The sequence below is a fragment of the Pleurodeles waltl genome, chromosome 2_1, assembly GCF_031143425.1.
Source record: "Pleurodeles waltl isolate 20211129_DDA chromosome 2_1, aPleWal1.hap1.20221129, whole genome shotgun sequence".
Taxonomy (NCBI): Eukaryota; Metazoa; Chordata; class Amphibia; order Caudata; family Salamandridae; genus Pleurodeles; species Pleurodeles waltl.
Window position 1 is genome coordinate 539643504 of NC_090438.1, and position 24022 is coordinate 539667525.

At 44.7% G+C, this 24022-nt stretch overlaps 1 protein-coding gene across 1 annotated transcript in view; it reads right to left on the reverse strand.

The window, feature by feature from the left end:
• CRTAP (cartilage associated protein) overlaps positions 1–24022 on the reverse strand; it is a 153984-nt gene that overhangs the window by 74261 nt on the left and 55701 nt on the right. Inside the window, exon 3 of the mRNA XM_069214279.1 lies at positions 8015–8186. Coding sequence (XP_069070380.1) covers positions 8015–8186 — 172 coding nt within the window. The remainder of the gene's footprint in view (positions 1–8014; positions 8187–24022) is intronic.

Here is a 24022-nt window from a genome sequence, read left to right on the forward strand (position 1 = left end):
CAGTATCTGATGGGTCTGTCTCTGATCCTATGTCAGAGCTGTCCTCTATAACCCGAGTGACGGCAGCAGTCATCCATCAAGATGCCATCTCTGCTATTGGCTAAACTGTTGCTCTAAAACACTAGCCTACGTAGACAGTCACAAAATCGATGGTGTGTGTGAGCTACGTGCAACAGTAGAGGCCACCTTACCTGCGCTTCTTCCCTCAATCAGCACGTTCTTTCAAGACACTCAAAAAACACCTTGTCACATACCATTCGTCACAGTCTTTAGCACCTCCTGCGCCCAGTCCAACAATCATAATTGGTGCTCCCACTCCCTCCTCCTCGGATTCCCTCATTACCACCTAGCAAAAGTGCCCTTCATCTCTCCATAGCCGCCCTCCACCCCGCACATACATTTCATTTGTATGATAGCGCAGGTAATGGCTGACTTTACTAATGTACTCAGCTATTTACATAAAATACAGATTTGCTCTTTGCAGTAGGCATATAAACCTTCTGCGCTTCTTTATGGCACTAAAACTGCCACTAGACAAGTCTGACCCTTTTGTAGCAGAAACATAATCACAATACTTACTTGACTTTTTTACTGCTGCCTAAAAGCTACAGTTGAAAAGCGTCAGTTGAAGTATGTGCATTGCTTTGAAGACGCAAGCTGCAACTGCAAGACAACTGGTGGCAAATCTATATATATATATATATATATATATATATATATATATATATATATATAAATAAATAACTTTTATATGTGGGTCTGGTTTTCCTGGGGGGCGATCGCAGCCCCCAGGGAAACCACACACGTATTGACAAAAGTGATATATATATATATATATATATATATATATATATTTTTTTTTTTTTGTTGTATCGTTTCCTTGGGGGCCAAAATGATCCCCAGGGAAACCCTACAACAACTAAAAGATATATTGCCCCCACAGGGGGTCGCCCTGCCCACAGGCGACCCCCTGTCCATTTTTTTTTTTTTTTATTATTAAAAAAAAAAAAAATTACCCCTGGGCCCCGACCCCCGAGGGGGCACCTACCTTTTTTTTCCCGAGGGGGCCGAACCCCCCAAGTGAAATCCCTGGTGTCTAGTGGTCTAGTGGTGTTTCCTGGCCCCCGATCGCAGCTATGCTGCGATCGGGGGCCAGTAAACAGTTTCAGAAGGCCTCGTAAGAAAGGAGAGGCCTTCCTGAAAGTGTTTCCTGGTCCCCGATCGCAGCTGTGCCTTTCAGGCCCCACAGCAAATGCAGATTCCACAAGCTCCGACTGCACAGCAACAGGTAATGGTTCCTCAGCAGAAAACAAACCAGAGAGAAAATGCAAATGTAAATCAGTTAATCACAGAATACCCGGTAATGGACTTCAGTAATCATGACGTGAGTGAAGAATATCTGTGTGAGATTTCAGAAGAGCCACAATGTTGGCTGCCTCACTGCAGGTAAATCAGTGTGGTCCTTATGTTAATGCAAATGTTATGGGTCATAAGGTTTCGTTTCTGGTCTGCACTGGAGCAACCTGTTCCACTTTCAGATCTGCAGTCCCTAATATGCCCCTTTCTGGAAGGACAGTTCAGGTGATAGGAGTAGCAAACCAGTATCTGGTAAACTCCATTATGGTGTACAATCTGGTTGAGAAAGGGACATTTTAGGATTTACACCAATATGTAGTCTGTGATTCAAGTTATGTGAGTCTGTTGGAAGAGATTGCTATGAAAATTAAAAAGCTCCATTACTTGTACTCATGAAGGGATAGTGATTCAAACAAATAATGATGATGAAGCTTCCAGCCAAATTGGTGAGATGTATCCTCTCATTTCATTGTTTCCTGTTATGACAGTAGGAGACTTGCCTGATGAATTTCAAGGCATAGTAATGTTGAGAGTCTGGGATCTTTCCAGAAAAGATAATGGACTCATACGACGTGTTGAGCCAGTCAAAGTGAACATAAAGCCAAATGCAGTTTTTCCCCAGAACGCCAAAGTATAACATGACCCCAGAAGTAATTGAGGGAATTACTCCAATTATTACAGACTTTGTTGAGCAGGGAGTTCTAAAGGAAGTGATGAATAGCCCATGTAATTATCCTGTTATGGGACTGTGAAAGCCCAGTGGAAAACGCTGCATAGTCCAGGATCTGAGAAGGGTGAACAAAATTATGGTATCATGTTGTCCCGAGGCGCCAAATCCAGCAGTAATTTTATTATAGATTCCATGTGAAGCAGAATGGTTTTCTGTTATTGATTTATCCTAAACATTCTTTTCTCTGCCTTTACATGAAGACAGACAGTATCTATTCTCATTTAAATTTGGCAACCGTGTGTATTCGCTGTGGCGTACTCCATAGGGATTCTCAGAATCACGGTCCATTTTTAATCAGATCCTGAAAAAGAACTTGGATTTGTAAAATATGCCATTTCAGTCAGTTTTGGTACAATACAGTGATGATTTGATGGTTGCACCCAATACACATGTAGCCGGCAGACAAGATACCATAGCATTGTTGAATCACTTGGACGAAAACAGACATATGGTTTCCCCTACCAAATTACAGTATTTTCAATAGGAAGTAAAGCATTTGGGTCACCAGATTGAGAAAGGTGCAAGGAAAGTGTCTTGAGAGAGAGTTGTGACCATTATCCAGATAAATCTCCCAGTTACACAGAGAGATGTCAGAATGTTTTTGGGGATGGTGAGCTAATGAATCCCAAATTTTTCACTAAGTTTCAAACCTCTGCAGAAATTAACACACACAAAGACATTACCAACCCAGTCCCGTTTGATGAAGAATGCAGGAAAGATTTCACTGAATTGAAAGAGAGTTTGTGCAGAGCCCCGGCTCTGGGAATGCCTGGTTACACTAAATGTTTTTCACTGTTTTGCCATGAATGTGATGGTTGTTCTCTTTCTGTTTTGACACAATTGCATGAAGGAACAAACAGACCAGTGGCATATTTTTCCACCACATTGAATCTTGTCGCTGTAGCTTTGCCCAGCTGCTTAAAGAATGTGTCTGCCACTAGTTTAAGTCTTAAGTCAATGTGAAGGTATTGTTATGAGACATCCTTTAACTGTCTATGTCCCACATTCGGTTAAGGTCCTTTTGACCCATACAAAAACCTAAAACCTAGCTAATGCCCGTCTTACCCATTATGAATTAATAATTCATGGTTCTCCCAATGAGTCTATCAAAAGGAGCTCAGCTTTAAATCCTGCCATATCGTTGCCTGTTAATGGTGATGATCCAAATGATGTTAACGAACTATACCAAACCCAGACCTGATATTCAGGATACTCCTTTAGAGGAGAATGATCAAGTTGTGTTTGTCAGTGGCTCCTGTTTCAGAAACAATAAGGGAGCCTTGAGAGCTGGTTATGCAGCCTGTGTCATCTCAGGAGTAGTCGAAGCTCCATGGCTTCAGGGAGTCTTTTATGCCCAAGTAGCCAAATTGGTTGCCATTACAAGAGCATGTGCTGTGTATCTGAACAGCTCAAGGTGACAACATTCACAGATAGCCAATATGGATTTGGTGTTGTGCATGATTTCGGGCAGTTATGGCACCACAGAGGATTTATGGCTGCTTCAGGATCACCATTTGAAATGGTGAAAAAATACACAGTTTATTGAATGTGTTACAAATGCCTGATAAAGTTGTGATTGTAAAGTGTCCTTCACACTAGAGATCAAATAATTAGATCTCGTTGGGCAATGCCTAGGCTGACCAAATTGCCAGATATTGTGTGCTTCACTACGTCATGTTCAATAAAGAGTGGGGTGGTGGAAGTGATACCGGTGAGACAAATCAAGGTTTTCTAATGTCAGTGGTTGATACCTGGGATGAGATTAAGAGACCGCAGGAAGAGGCGATTGAGAAAGAACGCAGAATTTGGAGTAGAGCAGGTTGTGTACAAAGAGAGGAAGATGATTTTTGGATTTCAAATCAAGGGAAAGTAGTGATGCCAAATTGTTTGCTGACTACTATGGCTAGATACTACAGTGGTCAAGTTCACATCAGTAGAGATGCAATCATTTGCACATTTACCCAGACATGATACAACCCTGAATGTAGGTTAATTGCTGAAGCAGTGTGTCACAGATGGGCTACATGTCACTATAAAAATGTAGCAAATCACACTGTGGTTAATTTGAGCCACATAGACAGATCGGTAGGTCCGTTTAACAGAATGCAACTTTATTTTATTGAAATGCCTGCTTGTAATGGATTGAAGTATGTACTGGAGATCATGTGTGTGTTTTCACATTGAATAGAGGCATATCCAACATACAGGAATGGCAGTCTTACTGCAGCCAAGCAGCTACTTAAGGAACTAATACCTAGGTTCCGTTTCCCATCTTCTTTGGAATCAGAGAGAGGAACTTGTTTTAAAACAAGATCATAAAATTGAGGTGTGCAGCACTGAACACTAAGGAAAAACTACACTGCAATTACAGACCAAAGGCATCTGGATTGGTCGAGCAAATGAATGAAACACTGAAAGCTTGACTGGCAAAGGTTTGTGCCTCTACAGCGTTGAAGTGGCCTGATGTGTTACCACTGGTCCTAATAAGCATGCGTAGCACCCCTAACAGAAAGACAGGATTGTCACTGCATGAAATCCTTATGGAGCATGCAATGAGGTTGCCAGCAGTACCTGCCAATGCACTTTTGGGCATAACAGATGAAGGTGCTCGATTACTGCAGAGGTCTGGCTGAACTGGTTTGCTTTTTATCACATCAGGTTGAAGCAGCAACAGTTCAAACGGCTCAAGAACAGTGTCACAGCTTGAAGGCTGGTGAATGGGTGCTTCTAAAGAAGCATAAGAGGAAGACTTGCCCAGAACCAAGGTGGAAAGGACTATATCAAGTCATCTTAGTGAAGACAAAAGCTGTGAGGTGTGCTTTTCTTCCAAACTGGATTCATGCAATCCACACATGTAAAGTTCCATGTCCTCTTGAAGACGCAGAGTACGATCCCCTAGGACTGAATGCAGAAGGCAAAGGGGTTCAAATCAACCAAGCTGTGAGGACTGAACAAGTGGCTGAAGCAGAACTTGTGCAAGATGATGAAAATGTAAGCATTCCAAATGCAGATAAAGATGCAGGAGAGCAAAGTCAAAGTCAACTGACTCCTGTCAATACAGCAAACATTGAGAATACAGTTGCACCCAAAAAGAGAGCTGTAAAGACGATCAATGGCCTGCATCCACATCTGTCCCGGTTGCTTATAGGTTCCCAGCTATAACAGAAGCAATCGAAGAATTGAATCAAGATGAAGGCGATATTTTAGCTCTGAGAGAAAAAAAAAAAGAGTACTAAGCCGCAAATACTCTTCACCTGAATGGATCTATCTTGTCACAAGCGAATGGGAGAACGAGTTTATGGCCTTTTGTTCTGACCGTGAGAATTCCGTTAAACATTCTGGAACTTGAAATTGTGTTTAAACTGAGTTTTGAAATAACCTTGCCAATTGATCAACAGGCACACTACACACTAGAAGTGACAATGAGTGATCATCAGACTGTGATTTATTAAAGATTAACCCTTTTGAACACTTTTGAGATTTTTTTTGTTGAAACTTGATGAACTCTTTAGAAGACCAAGAAATGTTGTAAATAAGTGCAAAAAGACTTTTTGAAAAGCTACTTGAATTTTTGATTTGCTTACTTTTTGGTTTTGAGTTTTGCCCTTTTTTGTTTTCCCTCTCTGATTCTACAGAACCCAGAACAGGGTAAATGTAGCAAATGAAAATATGTGTGCATTGCTTTAGTCATGGCAAGTGACTGTGTTCATTCTATTGATTGCAGGTTTGAATGTTTCATGGAAAGAAAGTGTGCAAAGCATAGCAACTCTAGTGCAGGGAATAACACCATCTAAGCTGGAAAAGTTTCAAAAGGATGAGAGATTGCTTCATTTAGAGGACGCGAAGAGAGATTTGTCTCCCAATGTTTATTATAGTCTGCTGTGTGAGTATGTGAGTACAATTAATGTAATGTAGCGTAATTGGTATGTGTGCACACAGATTTCCTTGTCAGTTCAAGAAGGGAAAACATATCACAGCTTACCACTGATTTATGGGATTAACTGCAGCCTGTTAACACATTTGTGCAATCAAGAATACATCCCATATTTGTACTCAAACTTTGATCTTGTTGTCTCTTTTGTTCCTGTTAATCAGCATGTGAGCCACGTTGCAAAAGACAAGAACATAAATATGGTAGGGGGGGTCTTTGAACCTACACTAACTTTTGGCACAGCATCCAAACACAGAAACAACTTAACCTGTATTCTCCCACAAGTGGAGAAAGAGTTAATTGATCAAGTTGATGACAGAAGGAAAGCAATGAATGAAAAGATAGAAAGGGGCACAGTTTCACATTATTTCAACTCAAAATCAGCTCACAACCTACCAGATATAAACAACCCTTAGCTTCAGAGTGGCAACATGTTGGGAAGTTTTGTAAATCTAGGCCGCAATCAAAACTGACAGTAAGTTTGTAGGGACTAGTGAATGCAGGCATGCTGATTTTCATAAATATTAACAAAGAAAAGTCTAAATTTTATTTAAGACATGAAAGTTGATGTGTTTTGAAAAAGTAAAAGCCTTCCGTTGAAAAACGGACTTCTTCATGTAGAGAATGTATGAGTGCAATACTTTTAAGGGATATATGGCGGAGGATGTTATTTGTGTGTTTGAAATGGTTTTGACAACATTTGCTATTACGGAATGACAACATTCATGCACATCCAATAACCTGTGAGCATAGTTTTTAGTAAGATTGCAGCTTACAAGTCTGCCTGAGTTACTAAAATGAAATAAATTTTTTATATAGAATGAATGGAGTGAAACCACTCTGGCATGGCTTTGTTAGATGATTTTATCCAGAGACTGTGCTAGAATGCTAGCATAAGATAATTAGATTCTGAAAGGTTATCAAGAAAAAACAGTTTGGACAGTGAGCGGCGTGGAAGATGACTGGCAGAGATGCTTAAGGTGACAGGCATGACAGATCTGGGAGAGAGATGGGGGCAATGTCAGCATTTAAAATTCTATTTAATGACTGAATAATATCTGCACACTAGAATTCTTCCGAAAACCCGTGCTTTGACTTAGATCTCGAGTGATTGTACTCTCCATCGGGGAGGATATGTGACACACTTTGTGAGGAGGCAAACCTTTAAATTATGTTTATACATTATATGCAGTTAGCTAGAAAGACAAATGTTCCTAATATGCCTTAGAAAGAGAATGTAAATCATATTTTACCTTGGCAATAAAAATTAATGTATTAGCACCTTAGCAGAGCCTGTAGAAACAGATTGGAAAACAGTTTCCTGATTACAACAAACATTAAAAAGACACAGAATAGCAATAGCCAAATAAAGAGCGATTGTGAGATCTGAATCCACTGTACTTGCATACGTTGTATAATGTACGAAAAAATGTGGCTTGTTCTCATCTATGTGATTGATATGACTATCCGCAATGATCTCAAAGCAAACGACAGAATTTACACTGCCTTGGTGAAGTCTATCAAAATTCAAATATCGCTGGGTGCACAACAATATTCCAAAAAGGAGGGCTGTGACAAGAGCCTGGTCTAAAATTGACAGACATATTTAGGAAATAAAACTGAGAAAGTATCTCCACAACACGTGGGAGAAGTATTTTAGAGGAACTACTTTTGCAGGACAAGCAAAGGGTGAAACCAGGCACTGAGCAAAAAGAAAGTGAAACTAGAGAAAGAAAAAAAAAAGTTATATAAACATTCACAGTCCTCATACTTATGAAAGGCATCTTTAACATCTGAAACTGCCGATGTATAGGCTTGTTGTAATACAAACCACCCTACCCCCAACTTTGGAGCAGTGAATCAATGGTTACTTATGCAAAGAAAAACAAACACTGCATTTGGAGCTTTTCAACATATCATTGCCTTTTAACTCTTTTTTAACTGCCTAGAAGCCGCTTCGCAGTGATGAGGCGTATTACGCAGACATATCAACTTACCTGCTATTGACAAATAGAAGTCTTTAAAGTGGGTTATTTCACGAGCGCCTTCACAGGCTGCGAGGCACTCCTTATAGACCCGGAAGTAATCTGGCAGTGCCAGCTCCATGTCCGAGATGGCGGTCCGCCAGTTCTCTCCATTGTACGCCCTCACGGCTCTGATGAAGAGATTCTGCAGGAAGAGGTGTGAAAAGGGACAAGTCAGTTGTCGTGAGGGTTCTGCGCTTTTTTTTCTTCCAACTAATGATCAACATAAGGTAGCGCGTTTAACAGTCAAAATGGGGTCCCGGGGGGACCTGCCGAGGAATGAGGTCTCCCCCCCCCCGGGGTCTTTGGGGAGGGTGGTACGGTCCGAGATGCCGCGGGCTATCTTGGGCGTTTTTTGGGCTATTTTTCGGGGGCTATTTATAGGGGGCTGATCCTTACCATGTTGAATTCTTACCGGACCCGGACGCTGCTCCCAAAGAGTGGCGGCGTCTCCGGGCGCAAAACCCGCACTATCACACCACCCCCCGGAAGCGTCCGCAGTCACCGCCCTCTTCCTCTGTCCTGTTGACGCACACCGGCCGGCCGCACTAGGCTCTACCTGATCTTCTTGCCAGGGTAGTTGAGCCGCCCGTGGCTCACCTGACTGCACTGCAGCACTTCGCTCTTTCTGCCAAAAAAGGTCCGGTGTGCTGGCAAAAACATTATCCCTGTCCTGCACCCCCTTTCGCGCTCTAACCCCCTTTCCCACCTCCCGGGACACTCCCTCCCCGGGGGGCTTGCCTAGACCCTTACCCAACTTGTCACCATAAACCCGACGCGGAACTCTACAACGCGGGGGAGGGGAGGGTGAATGATGCCTTGCAATACCTTGTTCCGGTCCTGACCCCTCCCCTTCACTGTCCATGGCACTCCACTCCAGCATAGTGGTCCACTTCTTGGAAATGGGAATGGAGGAGTCAATTCTATGTCAGGACCGGAGGCTTCGGATTATGCTTCTCTTAACTTTACTGACAAACACAGCAGCCAATAAACAAATACTTTTTTCAAAAACTACACATCCCATGAGCCTTAGCCCACCAATCATGGCACGATACAGTCCGTAAATAGCCAGAACACAACAGTCCTTCCTCTTTCTTTGCTGCTCCAGCAGCCAGTTAAGTCACGCACGCTGCGCTCTAATGTTGTTTATACGATTAGAATTACCGAGCGCGTTTAACAGTAATTGCTGTGTTTACCGATGTAATTATAAACGTGTTATTGTATTGTAAACTTGTTCCGGAGCTCCGGCTCCCCGCGTTACTCTCCAAAAGTTTTGATTATGTGGAGTGGGAGCAGGCCGTAACAACGAGCGCTCGCTCCTGTCGGAGGACGCTGTCCTCTTTTGACGCCCACGTGTGCGCGCGCGCATTTTTGCCGTTCGGAAAGGTTTTCCGACCGGCTTGATGCAGCGTGAGCTCGCGGGTGGTGTCTCTCCTCATTTTGCGGCCTCAGAGCGCCCGTAGGGGCTGAAATAATACTATATAGAGCTTTGCTCAGGGGGCATTAGTTAATTTAAATCAATTTAGTGAGTTTTGAGTAGTTTTAAGGAGTTTTAGGGCAGGTGGCTCCCTCCACAATATACAAATCTTTTTTGCAAGAGTTTTCACCTGCTCAGGGTTTGGCCCCCCCTGTTAACTCCTCCTTTCAGACCAAGCTATATATAGCCTAAACATGGCGTACTACGCCGATGAGGAAGAGCAGTATGAGCAACTGCAAGAAACTCCCTCAGAACAACATTTGGAGGAAAGACTGGTGGAAGCACTTGGTTTCCATGTGCAAGATTCCGTGAACTGGGCATTAATCCAAGCCCTCAAGCCCTTTACCCAACCTCTATCTAATTTTGCTAGAAGGGAATTTTTAGGCGAAAGTAGCCAACCTCGCATGCAGTCCGGAGATTCCGGTGAGGTGGTGGATCTTAAAGTACAGCGTTCGGGTGGCACTTCTTCTGCAGAAATTTTGTCACAAATGGCAACTTCAGTGTTGCGTGACCATGCATATGGAGGACTGCTGCCTCCCCAGAGTTCATCCTCCTTCCCTATGCAATCATCGTCACAGTCTAGCTATCACGACCCATCATCCTCTAAATCGGATTCAGACGAATCACAAATTGATCCCCAACCGTGCAAAAAGCGACGCAAGACGAAACATAGCTCTCCTAAAGAGGACTTTAATCAAGGCAAGAACCTCTTATTCTCTCCGGAGGATATCATTCACCCTCGCTCTACTGAGTGGGTTCCTCACCAAGAGGTTGCGAACTATGTTCAGGACAGGCTGCGCAAAAGCTTCGAGAAGGACGTGCGCAACACGCTTAGATCTGAGTGCCCCCGTCCCTCCCTTACGGGCAAGGTGGCAGACACTCCAGAGCTGGACCCTAATATGGCATCCTTCCTCCGCAAATTCGCTAAGGACCCAAAAAAGGGCCTAGACCGCGCCTGGAAAGGCTGTCAAGACAAATTATTAGACATATCCGGTCCGCTTACGAAAATTCTGGACTTAGCGGTAGAGTCTAAAGAAACCGAAACCCCTTTGGACACGGAAGCTATTCTTCAATGGACCCAGAGGGCTATTTGCCTCTTGGGCAACGCAAACTGCGCCATGTCAGCGGAGCGCAGGCGATCTTTCCTAATTCGCTTGGACCCGAAGCTTGCCGAGTTGGCCACTAACGAAGCCGGTGCGGCGGCTAATGGAATGCTCTTCGGAGACAAATTCATCTCCAATTTGAGCAAATACGTGGCTACTTTCACAGCTCTGGATAAGGCCCAATCTAATATAAAAAAGGTATTCAACAATGCTCTTTTTCTTCGGGCCGGACGCTTCAGGGGTCGAGCGCCGGGCCGAAGATTCCAGAACCCCAGATATGCTTCCCAGGGTAACAGAGGAGGTTATTCAAACCAAGGCAATTTCTATCCCAACCGATACAGAGGGCGAGGTAGAAACTCAAGAGGATATCGTGGAGGTAATTCCATTCAAGACAACACAAACTCAGGTGAGAATCATTCTTCCCTCAGAAGTCATATTGGGGGGCAGGATTTGTTTGTTTCTTCCGGTTTGGGAATCCATTACACAAGATCCTTGGGTTCTTCAGACGGTTCAGGGTTTCCATCTAGAATTTTACGCCACCCCAAAACAATCGAGCCTTCCTATGCCTCTCCTTTTTTCCCTCTCAGATCACAATTTCATAAAAGAAGAGATTCTCTCTCTCATTCAGAAAGGAGCGGTGGTGGAATCATCACCTCACCCTCGAGGTTTCACCAGCACTATCTTTTTGGTGCAGAAGAAGGGCGGCGGAGCCAGACTAGTCCTGAATTTAAAGAACTTCAATTCCTGGATGGTGTACCGCCATTTCAAAATGGAGGGTATTCACCTTCTCAGGGATCTTTTGAGGGACAAGGACTGGATGGTTCGACTAGATCTCAAAGACGCCTATCTCTCAGTCCCAATCTTCGCTCCCCACAGACGTTTCCTCCAATTCCAATGGGGTTCCCAGTGGTTCGAATTCAAAGTACTTCCGTTCGGCCTCTCCTCAGCGCCCTGGTGTTTCACCAAACTTCTCCGACCAGTGGTGCAATATTTGAGAGAAAGAGGCGTACGCCTAATTATTTATCTGGACGATATTCTCATCATGGCCCAGGAAAAAGATCTGGTGCTGACTCACCTCAATTGGACAATAAAATTACTCCAAGACCTCGGGTTTGTCCTGAATTCAGAGAAGTCCAGCCTGATTCCTTCGCAGAGCATGGATTTTCTGGGTTTTCAGATAGATTCTCTAACATCATTACTAATTCTCCCGATCAACAAACGGAATTTGATCAAGAAGGAGTTGAGGAGAGCGCTTGCCTCTCCGACTATATCCTTGAGGACATTAGCTCGCCTTGTCGGCCTTTTGGCATCATCCATTCAGGCGATCTTCCCGTGGCCTCTACACTACAGAGCTCTTCAGAGATTGAAGATTCGCCACCTTCAGAGAGGCCTCCAGTATTCAGAGTTGGTTCCCCTCTCAGAGGAAGCCAAGATAGAGATTTCGTGGTGGCTGGACCACATGGATGCATGGAATGGCAGAGCGATTTTTCCCTCCTCTCCAGACATAGTGATAGAGTCGGATGCCAGCCGGTGGGGCTGGGGAGCTCGGTGCGGCCAGGTGGAGACAGGAGGCCGCTGGTCCCCGGGGGAGTTATCTTATCACATCAACTGCCTGGAACTTCTGGCAGGATCTTTCGCCATAAAATCATTGGCTCCCCGCCGGGCTCATTGCTGCATCCTCCTGCGGATGGACAATGTCTCCGCAGTGAGGTACATCAATCGGCTAGGCGGAACCAGATCTCGTCTCCTAGCGGAGATAGCGAAAGAATTCTGGCATTTTTGCCTCAATCAGAGAATTGCAGTAATAGCGGAATACATTCCGGGCAGCATCAATACGACTGCGGACTGGAACTCTTGTTTCCTCCGAGATGGGAGCGATTGGATGCTCAATCGGAACATTTTTCAAGCCCTTCAATTTCGTTGGGGGACATGTCAAATGGATCTTTTTGCATCCCGTCTGAACAGTCAGGTTCCCTGTTTCTTCAGTTGGAGGCCGGATCCTCAAGCGAAGGGGACGGACGCATTCATGCAGTTATGGCCAGAAGTCCTTCTCTATGCCTTTCCACCCTTTGTGATGATCCCGCGCGTCCTGGCACAAGTGCGTCGCCAACGCTCAGAGATCATTCTGGTGACTCCCTGGTGGAGTGCTCAGCCATGGTTCCCTTCCGCAATGAATCAGTCATGCGACTTTCCGGTGAAAATTCCATGGTCAAAGGACCTTCTATTGGATCCATCGAGCAGTTTTCACCCATTGGTGTTACAGGGCCTGTTAATCCTGATGGCCTGGAGACTTTCAGGCAACGATGGCAAGTGCCGGGAGTTTCGGAATCAGCACTGTTTTTCTTATCCCAATCTTGGGCCCCCTCCACACACAAAAGATATGAGCAAGCCTGGAGGAGATGGTTACGTTGGTGCGATTCAAGGAGTTTGGATCCCCTGGGGTCAGAGATTCATGTCATAGCCAATTTTTTATCTGATTTGGCTTCCCAGGGTTTGGCTTATAGGACAATTAACAATTGTCGTTCAGCCCTTTCGGCGGGTCATCCACACATTCAAGGGAAACCGGTAGGTGAGCATCCATTGATTTGTAAGTTACTTAGGGGTATCCGTATGGTAAAACCCCCACAACCAAAATACACCACCTTGTGGGATGTTAACATTATTTTACGTTTCCTTGAGAACTGGCCAGACAATGACGACCTATCTCGTAAACAACTGTCTGCAAAATTGACTATGCTTTTATGCTTATTATCATGCAGAAGGGTGTCAGATGTTAAAGCTCTGGATCTAACAGGTAGAGTATTCACTCCTAATGGAGTATCCTTTTCCATTTCGAGACGTACAAAAACCTTATCCAAATGCATTTCTTACCCATCGTTTCCACATAACAAGAAGCTATGTGTCGTTCAATGTTTGAAGAGTTACGAAGGGGTCACACAGGATCTCAGACAGAATGCTTCGGGGCAACTGTTGATTTCCTTACAGAAACCGTTTAAACCTGTCACTGCGGCAACATTAGCCCGATGGATCAAGTGGCTTTTAGCCGAATCAGGCATTGACATAAGTGTGTTCGGGGCTCATTCAGTTAGAGGAGCCATGGCCTCCAAAGCCTATGCGACAGGAGCCAGGTTGGAGGACATCATGGCTGCAGCTGATTGGTCTAGTGATTCTACATTTAAGGTTTTCTATCATAAGCCTATTGTGGATGTGGTATCGGAGGTGGTAAACAGACTTTGAACTAGCATAATCCGAAGCCTCCGGTCCTGACATAGAATTAAAAATGTTCTAGCTGTCGCGTCAAGAATTTTAGATTCTATTAAGGACACGGAGGCGAGGATTATCCCACCCAATATGTTTATCTATTCTATCAATGTTGTTATTGTTTAATGATCACTTAAGACAGTAATATGAGTATGATTAATTGTTCTAATTGAAATAATGAGAATCATATACCCACCCAGGTTATTTTCGATATTAGTGGTTTGTGTTTTTCGTTTGTTTCAGGAACATCCAATGCGACTTCATGAAGGACTCCAATGAAGCAGGTGTTGAGTGTTCATCTTTCAGTTTTCTGAGGATCTTATCAAGAATTGGAAAGAGTTCGTTATCAAGTTGGCAAGTTCGCACGTTTGAACTGTTTCGCAAAGAAAGAGGAAGGACTGTTGTGTTCTGGCTATTTACGGACTGTATCGTGCCATGATTGGTGGGCTAAGGCTCATGGGATGTGTAGTTTTTGAAAAAAGTATTTGTTTATTGGCTGCTGTGTTTGTCAGTAAAGTTAAGAGAAGCATAATCCTCGCCTCCGTGTCCTTAATAGAACTTCACTGCCACTAGCAGTTTCTCCTTGCCAGCTCCCAGCTGCCCCCAGCTTCCCCAGGTCCTGAGGGCTCTCGCCCCCAAAGCTCCCTTCCAACCTAGTTTCCTCTACCCTACCCTGCCCCTCAGTCCTGCCCCTGGCCTCGCATTGTGGGGCTCGTCGACCGCCTTACTGGGCCCCTTTTCCAGCCTAACTATGCTGCGAGCCTTTACGGCCCCAGCCCCGCCCTTCTGGGCGTGAGGGAAACCCAAAAAACGTCTTCCAAGGCCGGCCACCTTAAGAGCCGAGCAGCCGGCCCCAAAGGCTTTTCCCCGCCCACTGACTCTCCTTGGACTCCTCACCTGTCTTCCCCGGACCGGGGACCTAGGCGGCGAGCACGCCAGCACGGCGGCCGCGACCCCTTGCACCGCTCTCCGGGCCGGGCGCAGCGCCTCTTGCTTCATGATGTCCAGGCGCCCGGCCCGCCTCAACAACACCAGCGCTTGCTCCAAAAAACCATCCTCCATCGTAGAAAGAGCCCTCGCACGCTACCTGCACTTTCAACGCCTCACGTGAGTACCACGCGCCCAAAGCCCTACACTACGCCTGCCTCTAAACCCTGGAGATACTATCAGGCACGTTAAACCTATAATGAAAAAAGTGCCTTCTTTCTTTTTTTTTTTTTTTTTTTTTTAAAATTTGCAAAAATGCAAAAATTCGAGAAAAAGCTGAAAACTTTCCTGACTACCAACCACGAGCCGGCCCCTATAAATAGTCCCCGAAAAATAGCTAAAAAAACGCCCAAGATAGCCCGCGGCGTCTCGGACCGCACCACCCTCCCCAATGTGCAGCTGAACACACATTGAACAAGCATCCACCGTAACAGCCGTGACTTACCGCCTCATGTGCCCTCAAGACAGCAGTTGTTAACACACAAGAAAATAAACCAAGCTCGGACAAAGGCTACAGATCGGGTTCCTGATTTCTACGGAAAGCAATATGGGTGGGAGTAGCACTTCAACCGTAAGTTTGATTCACAGCAACGGCACGTGTACCAAAAAAGCTGGTGACCCGGGGAACTGTTTGAAGATCTTGGGCGACGTGCCAATTCGAAAAGTGGGATGTTCTGGAGTTGAGGAAGGTATTTTGGGTGATGCATATTTTTTCTTAGCCACATTCTAAACCAAACTTCCGAAGTCAGAAATCTTAATGCCAAATTTCCATTAAACATTGGCAACCACCTGGGTAACAATAAAAGGTTGGACGGAACTATGCGCTTTCCCAAGCATTTATTCTCCGTCGAGTGCTTTTTGTTCACCTAGTTCAAGGAAAGGGAGAATGCTATCTCAACCGGAAAAGATCCAGGCTTGCACAGCAGGATTTTTTGTCAGGGACTTACAGCAACTGTTCTCATGACACACAGGACACATAATATCTCGCAGGTTCCACAAAGCATTTTTAACGAGGCACTAAGGTAATGTTCCGAAGACACATGAACATCTATTTCAGAGGGACATATGGGTTGCACTCCGTCAATCAAAATGTCATAGTTTATCTATTTAAAAAAACACAACATGTGCACACCAGAACGCTGCAGCACCCCTCCCCCGATGTCTGTTTTTCCCCAAACTTAGCATTCTCAGAGTTCCATGGATCCTACAAAATCTCTTACATTTGCTTGTCAACAGAAATGACTATTCCACAAATTACATAAATATTAGCGTGGTTAAATACAGTAATACAGCAGGGTAATCCGTGAATCAAGGTAAACTGGAGCGTTAACAGCATCAACTAATGCAATCTGAAGTGGGAGAACCAGTTTTAATTTTTCACTGTAGTTTAATTTTTAGTAAACAAGGCACGTTGCTATAAAGTTAAACCACGCATTACCAGTAGGTGACAGAGTAAATTCGATTCTTACTCTTGTATTATGCATTTTATTTGGTATGTAAGGATGGATAAAATGTGATTAAACACAGATATCGCACCACAACCCAGAGTAACTGAGGAAAGGGGTTATGAGCTATTTAGACAGCACAGGATATTTGCTTTTGGACCACCCAGTTTTTGTTATCTTTGCTCCAGGTCTGGCTCAGTGTTACCTCTGATAAAATGACTAAGTGCTAAGCTCCAGTGCTCACCTGTTAAAATGAGGCCCTTTGCTGCGCAGCCGGTAAGAGGCTTTGGGCTGGTTGCAGATGAACAGGGGCACACCTAAGTGCAGGGCTAGAGAGTGGGACGTCTGTCTTGCTCACATAGGTTGAAGAGGGGACCTTTGATAAACTGTTTATGGCCTGTACAGGCCTTATAATTTAATTATCCTTCCAAAAATAAATGTTTCCATTTCTTTTTGGCTATAGTTTGCGTCTATAGTGCTTCAATGAAAGCCTCTAATCCTTTATTGTATTTAAGTGTATGTGAAAGCTGCACCAAAGTTACAACTTTGCATGAGCTGAAATTAACAAAGTTTATGTCAGAACCCATTTCAGAGGGCCACGGGGCAAGCAGGAGCTACTGCTGCAACCGTGTCGGCTGAGGCCTCTTACTCCTGATGTCCCAGGGCCCGAACTAGTATGGGTCCTGAGCAACTGAGCAAAGTAGCCTTTCAGCACTGGACTCTCAGCAGTAGTGTGGGTCGAGAAGTCCCAGGCTCCTCATGGGGAGGTAGAGGAAGAGTGGTGAACACAGGCTCACAACTTACAATACAGTCAATAGCAGTAATGAATGATTGCCCAGTCAAATACTTGCTTCTATGAAAAAGGAGTATTTACATGCAAAGACAAAGTTAAATAAGTCACACCCAAACAATAAACACTATCTCTGGAGGTCAGGCCTGTAGTGTGTGATAGACAGGTCCATGAGTGCCACTTTTCTCCCCCTAATGATACTGGTTATTCCCTAGTCACTATAGGTGACATTCCCAGTTACTTCCACTAGTAGTCCGAATCGCAGGAGTGCCAGTCGGACTCTACCAAAGTCAAAAGTGTTCCACTGCCTGAAGCACTAAGTGGCAGAACAAGTTCCTCCAGAGCCTTCAGATCAGTCTTACCTGGCTAAGTTTCCAGGAACATTTTACTCCTGGATGTTGTAGAGGGTCACAGCAGCTGCTGAGGGTGAGAAGCATGCGCTGCTCTGCAGAGACAGCAGCTGCACGTCCACAGCACTTCTCCAATGAGACGGTTATGTTCCTGTGATCCTCTTTGCAGTTGTGGTGGGAGTGAGGGGCTGAAGGGGATGCTCAAGCTCCGATCCTCAGTAGGTCACTATGAGGTCCTTTCCTGTCAACAGCAGTGAAACCAGGCAACATTCCTGGTTCTTCCCTGTGGTCCCCTCTGGCAGACAGAGCTACCAATCTTATTATGCAGACAGGCGATGCCCCTTTGGCACAGCAGTAAAACAATCTTCCTGGCATCCCCCCTCTGCAATACGTGGTCACCCACTTAATTCTGCACACAGGCGAGGACTCCATTGGTGCAGCAGCTGTCTTCTACCACCTGACTATGAGGATCCACTCTCCAGGATCCCCCACTGACCTCGCTCCCTCCAAGCACTCTTCTTCACAGAGCACACTGATCTTTGCTAGCAGGCAGACACTGGTGCTCCAGGGGCTGGTGGTCCTGTATTTCCCTGGGTGATATCTCCCGACCCAGCTGGTTGACTAGCAGACCTTTTCCCCCTCCTGTGCCAAGCCTTTTTTTGGCTATTTGGGGCAGTTCGCGCTTAGGCCCTCATAACTTTTTGTTCACATAAGCTACCCACGCCAAATTTGCGTCCTTTTTTTCCAACATCCTAGGGATTCTAAAGGTACCCAGACTTTGTGGGTTCCTTGAGGGAGACCAAGAAATTAGCCAAAATACAGTGAACATTTTGTTTTTTACAAAAAATGGGAAAAAAGGGCTGCAGAAGGCAGCTCATGTTTTTTTCCCTCAAAATGGCATCAACAAAGAGTTTACAGTGGCAAGATCACCATCTTCCCAGCTTTCAGGAAAAGGCAGACTTGAATTGGAAAACCCAATTTTTCAATACAATTTTGACATTTTACTGGGACATACCCCATTTTTACTATTTTTTTGTGCTTTCAGCCTCCTTCCAGTTAGTGACCAAAATGGGTGAGAAACCAATGCTGGATCCCAGAAAGCTAAACATTTCTGAAAAGTAGACAAAATTCTGAATTCAGCAAGGGGTCATTTGTGTACATCCTACAAGTGTTTCCTACAGAAAATAACAGCTGAAATAAAAAAATATTGAAATTGAGGTGAAAAAAACAGCCATTTTTCTCCACGTTTTACTCTAACTTTTTCCTGCGATGTCAGATTTTTTAAAGCAATATACCGTTACGTCAGCTGGACTCTTCTGGTTGCGGGATATATATGGCTTGTAGGTTCATCAAGAACTCTAGGTATCCAGAGCCAATAAATGAGCTGCACCTTGCAATGGGTTTTTATTCTATACCGGGTATACAGCAATTCATTTGCTGAAATATAAAAAGTGAAAAATAGGTATCAAGAAAACCTTTTTATTTCCAAAATGGACACAAGATAAGGTGTTGAGAAGCAGTGGTTATTTGCACATCTCTGAATTCCGGGGGGACCATACTAGCATGTGAATTACAGGGCATCGTCTTTTTTACACACTGCCTTACATTTGGAAGGAAAAAATGTAGAGAAAGACCAGGGGCAATAACACTTGTTTTGCTATTCTGTGTTCCCCCAAGTCTCCCGATAAAAATTGTACCTCACTTGTGTGGGTAGGCCTAGCGCCCACGAAAGGAAATGGCTCAAAACACAACGTGGACACATCACATTTTTTCACAGAAAACAGAGGTGTTTTTTGCAAAGTGCCTACCTGTGGATTTTGGCCTCTAGCTCAGCCGACACCTGAGGAAACCTAGCAAACTAGGGCATTTTTGAAAACTAGACACCTAGGCGAATCCAAGATGGGGTGACTTGTGGGGCTCTGACCCGGTTCTGTTACCCAGAATCCTTTGCAAACCTCAACATTTGACCAAAAAAACACTTTTTCCTCTCATTTCGGTGACAGAAAGTTCTGGAATCTGAGAGGAGCCACACATTTCCTTCCACCCAGCGTTCCCCCAAGTCTCCCGATAAAAATGGTACCTCACTTGTATGGGTAGGCCTAGTGCCCACGAAAGGAAATGGCCTAAAACACAACGTGGACACATCACATTTTTTCACAGAAAACAGAGGTGTTTTTTTGCAAAGTGCCTACCTGTGGATTTTGGCCTCTAGCTCAGCCGGCCCCATGGGGGGCAGAAATGGCCTAAAATATATTTGCCCAACCCCCCCCCCCCCCTGGGGAGCGACCCTTGCCTACGGGGTCGCTCCCATTGCATGATGTTGGCGCAAAAAAAAGATCCCTGGTGCCTAGTGGTTTCTGCCCCCCTTGGGGGCAGATTGACCCAAAATCCACTGATCTGCCACCAAAGGGGGCAGAAATGGTCTAAATACAATTTGCCCCCCAGGGGAGCGACCCTTGCCTAAGGAGTCGCTCCGCATCTGTAAAACAACAACAACAATAAAAATCCCCGGTGCCTAGTGGGTTCTGCCCCAAAGCGGCCTAATTAAAATAGGCTGATCTGCCCCCCAGGGGGGCAGAAATGACCTAAAATAAATTTGCCCCCAGGGGAACGACCCTTGCCTAAGGGGTCGCTCCCCTTGTGTGAAATTCGTGAAAAAAAAAAAAAACTCCCTGGTGTCTAGTGGTTTCTGTCCCCCTTGGGGGCAGATTGGCCTCATAAAAATAGGCCAATCATGGCCTAAATATAATGGCCTAAGGGGTCGCTCCCCACCTCAAAAATACAAAACAAAAAAACAAACAAAAAAAATGAGCCCTGGTGCGTAGAGGTTTCTAACAATAGGCCGATCTGCCACGGGGGGGGGGCAGAAAAAGGCCTTTAAAAAAAATGCCCCCCCTGGGAGAGACCCTTGCCCAAGAGGTCGCTCCCTCATGTCAATTTCCTAACAAAAAACAAATCCCTGGTGTCTAGTGGGCGTTTTAGCAGTCGGATTGCTTGCCCTGCCTTGGGGGGGTGTGAACCCCACAGCGGGAGCGCTAGCGCTCCCTCTGGGCTCTGTGCCCAGGACGTAATGGTTACGTCCTGGGCACACGAGCACTGTGCCTCAGGACGTAACCATTACGTCCTGGGCACAGAAGGGGATAAATATAGAAATCCACAAATCTGTTGTGGGAGCGCGTTTGTGGGAGGAGGCGGGGGGGGGGATTCCTCTACCTCTTCATTCTCCTAACACATGGAACCCATATTCTTCCATGTAATCTAACATACCTAGGCACACAGGCGCATTGCTGCCGCTTCCTCCCCAGCCCGATAGCAGGTGCAAAAAGACACCACACACAGAGCTCGTAGTTAACACCTTACTCTTCAGAGTACAACATATAACTAAACTCAATATCCCAATAATCGTTAAAGCCCTCACCCTGACATCTCCCATATTAATTACATAATATCCTTCATAAGTCCGCCCCTAGTCAGAGGGTCCTAACGCTTACAGTTCTAAGATACTACATCTCAAGTAAAAAGACACAGAAGTACAAACAAATAACAGCATTACATGTGTTTTATCAGCTGTCTAGATGCTCATACAGTTTGACCAGACCATGTGGCATGAGGTAGAAGAGCTGAACCCAGGATAGACCCCCGCTGTCACGGGTCTATTGCTGATCTGAAACCTCTTGTGTGGCAGTTTCCTATGACTCTGCAGGGACTGATGACGGACGTGACAGACATCTGAATTGGGATGAGTCCCTTGTGATGGATTTGCCAGGACGTTGCCCCGTTATCACGTGTCCCTTTCGTGTCACAGCCTTTAAAGGTTCAGCATCAAATGAAGGATCTGTCTTTCACTTTTGTTTAACAAGAACCAAATTGCCTTCCTCGAATACCTTTCAAGATTGACGAAGGTGATCAGCATACTTCTTCATCAGCTGCTTCCAAGCAGTAGCACACACCATTTCACTGTGTAAGGTTCGCTCAGGGGTCCACTGTGGAAGGTTGGTTCTCATGGCTCTCCTGAATATCAGAGTGTGGAGACGCCTGTTTGTAGTGGAATGAGGAATTGAACAGTAAGCACGCAAGGCTTGGCAAAACACCTGACTCAGATTAAGTCCCTTAATCAATACAAAATGAATCACCCATTTCATGGTCCCCATACATCGTTCAATGACACCGTTGACTTAAGGCCACAAAGGTGCACTTTTCTGATGTCTGAAGTTGAGACCGGCCAGAAACTCCTTGCTGTTGAACGATGGACCATCGTCCGACTTGAAAGTGTCTGTTATGCCCCACATTGCAAAGATGTTATCTAGCTGCTCAATGAATTTGTCGTGGGTTGTGGATGACAAATATTCTACCAGAGAAAACCTTGAATGCTCGTCAGTGATCACCATAAGGTGATGTCCATTGGCCAGTCGGCCAACAAAATCAACAGCAATTAATTCCCAAGCATGAGCAGGGAGAATCAAAATTGTCAGGGGATGCTGGGTCACACAATCCCTCAATGCCCTCTTGGTGATCACAATCCCACAATGCCCTCTAAGGGCGAGTTCAATAACTTGCTGTCCCAAACTCCCTAGTATGACAATCCAGGATACACTTAGCACAATTCCCTTCTTTAGTGACAGACAGTTCATCTCTAGCATTACAATATTTTTGAAATTCAACATTGTCACTTAAAGGTCAAACACACTGTTTCCGGGACTGGGCTGTAATAATGTCTTGAAGGACACCTGTCCTTATCAGCATTTAGTAGCGGTAATAATTTGCTCAATGGACAGAGCTGTAGGCGTGCTGGACTTCACAATGAAGCTGACGTAATCCTCAGCAGTTTGACATTGAACTGTGCCACTGTAAGAGTATTCTTGTAGATGCAACCCCTACCTCTCAATGAGAGGGGGCAACCTGGCTTTCGGATTGCTGAAAACAGTGAGTAAAGTCTGGTGTCCAGTGATGATTATGAAATGCTTTCCATACAGAAACACATGAAAATGTTCACAGATCCATACCACAGCCAGACTCCTTTTCTGGCTGGGAATAGGCATGTTGTGTGTCAAACTTGAACTACTGTACGAAGTGTCTCCAGATATTTGGATGTCCACTATGCTGAGCATCAACAGTGATCTCAGTGTGCAATTTAGGCTCAAAGTAAGCCATCTCACTCACATTTTCAATTTAAAGTTTATGTTTTTGAAACTGTGGTCACATTTAGCAGACCATCAGAACTGGACATTTCATTTTGCCAAGTCTTGCAAAGGAGCAATCTATGTGCACAGCTAGCCATGCCCCAAGACGTACTGCATCATGGTGACATCTTGTGGAGGACTGGTGGTTGGTTGTGCTTGTATTTTGTCAGGATCAGGAATCATGCAGTCAGAAAAAACATGCCCAAAGAACGTGAGCTTTGTTTTATGAAATTAACACTTTTCATCATTTAAAGTGAGGCCTGCAACTGCAAGAAACTGACATACTTGCTTGAGGCTTTGTCATGCTCCTTTCATGTTACACCAAATACTTGTATATCATCACAGTAATTGACGGTATGTATTACATGCTGGATAATCTTACATATAACATTTTGGAAAATGTCTGCGGCAGAGGACACTCCAAAGGTTAATCTTCAGTACCTAAATAAAATAACGAGTCAAATAAATAGTAATGTAATTGAAGTTCTCTTCCAGTTCAAGATGATAGTAACCTTTGTTCAGGTCAAGAGGGAAAAAAACACTGGCTCCACTCTACTGCATGATCATATCCCCAAGGTGCGGACCAGAATGTCTCTCTCTCTATTGCTTTGTTGGATTGGCGCATAACAATGCAGATACGCTGCAGCTCCACTGTCCTTTTTCGGCACTACCATAATGAGCGACACCTGTGGTGTAGGCCCAGTATACTGCTCAATAATGTAATGTTTCAGAAAAGTTTCTAGCTCCTTTTCAACCATTCCTGAAGAAGAAATGCTATTTTGCAGTGGAACTGGCATGATCTCTTCATTAATGTGAAGTTAGTTGCGCCATCATCGTTTTCAGCCTTCCTAGACCATGAAACAGTGACAGAAACTGACTCACAATTTCAAGTTCTGATTTTAGGTTTCAATTGATGGATATCAGCCCCGTGTTAATAGCAGCTGTAAAGCTAAATAGGCCTGCAGGAGATGGAGTACCTTGAAGACTGTGTATTGGGGCCTGCAAAGATTTCTTCCTGTGCTGCATGGTCGCTATGAATGATATTAGACTCCGCAAAGGCTTGGAAGCAGCCCATGTGTACACCTTCAGACTTGATGCTTTGAGTCGTAATATAGGCGATAGCATGTAAATTTGCTCAACTGGCATAATGTTGATCGATGCTCCGCTATTGAGAACAAAAGTTACTGGGCAACAGTTAACTTTCAGTTTTAAATTGGGGCAATGCCCATATGAGTTCTTTTGCTTTCTCAGCTCACCTGTTTCTTGCCCTTTTTCCAATCTCAGTGCAAGCAGCAAGGCCCACTTGTGCATGTTGTTCCCTTTTACCAATGTTCATCACACACTCACCCACTTCACTATTGCTCGATGGTGATGCATGATGAACTTGA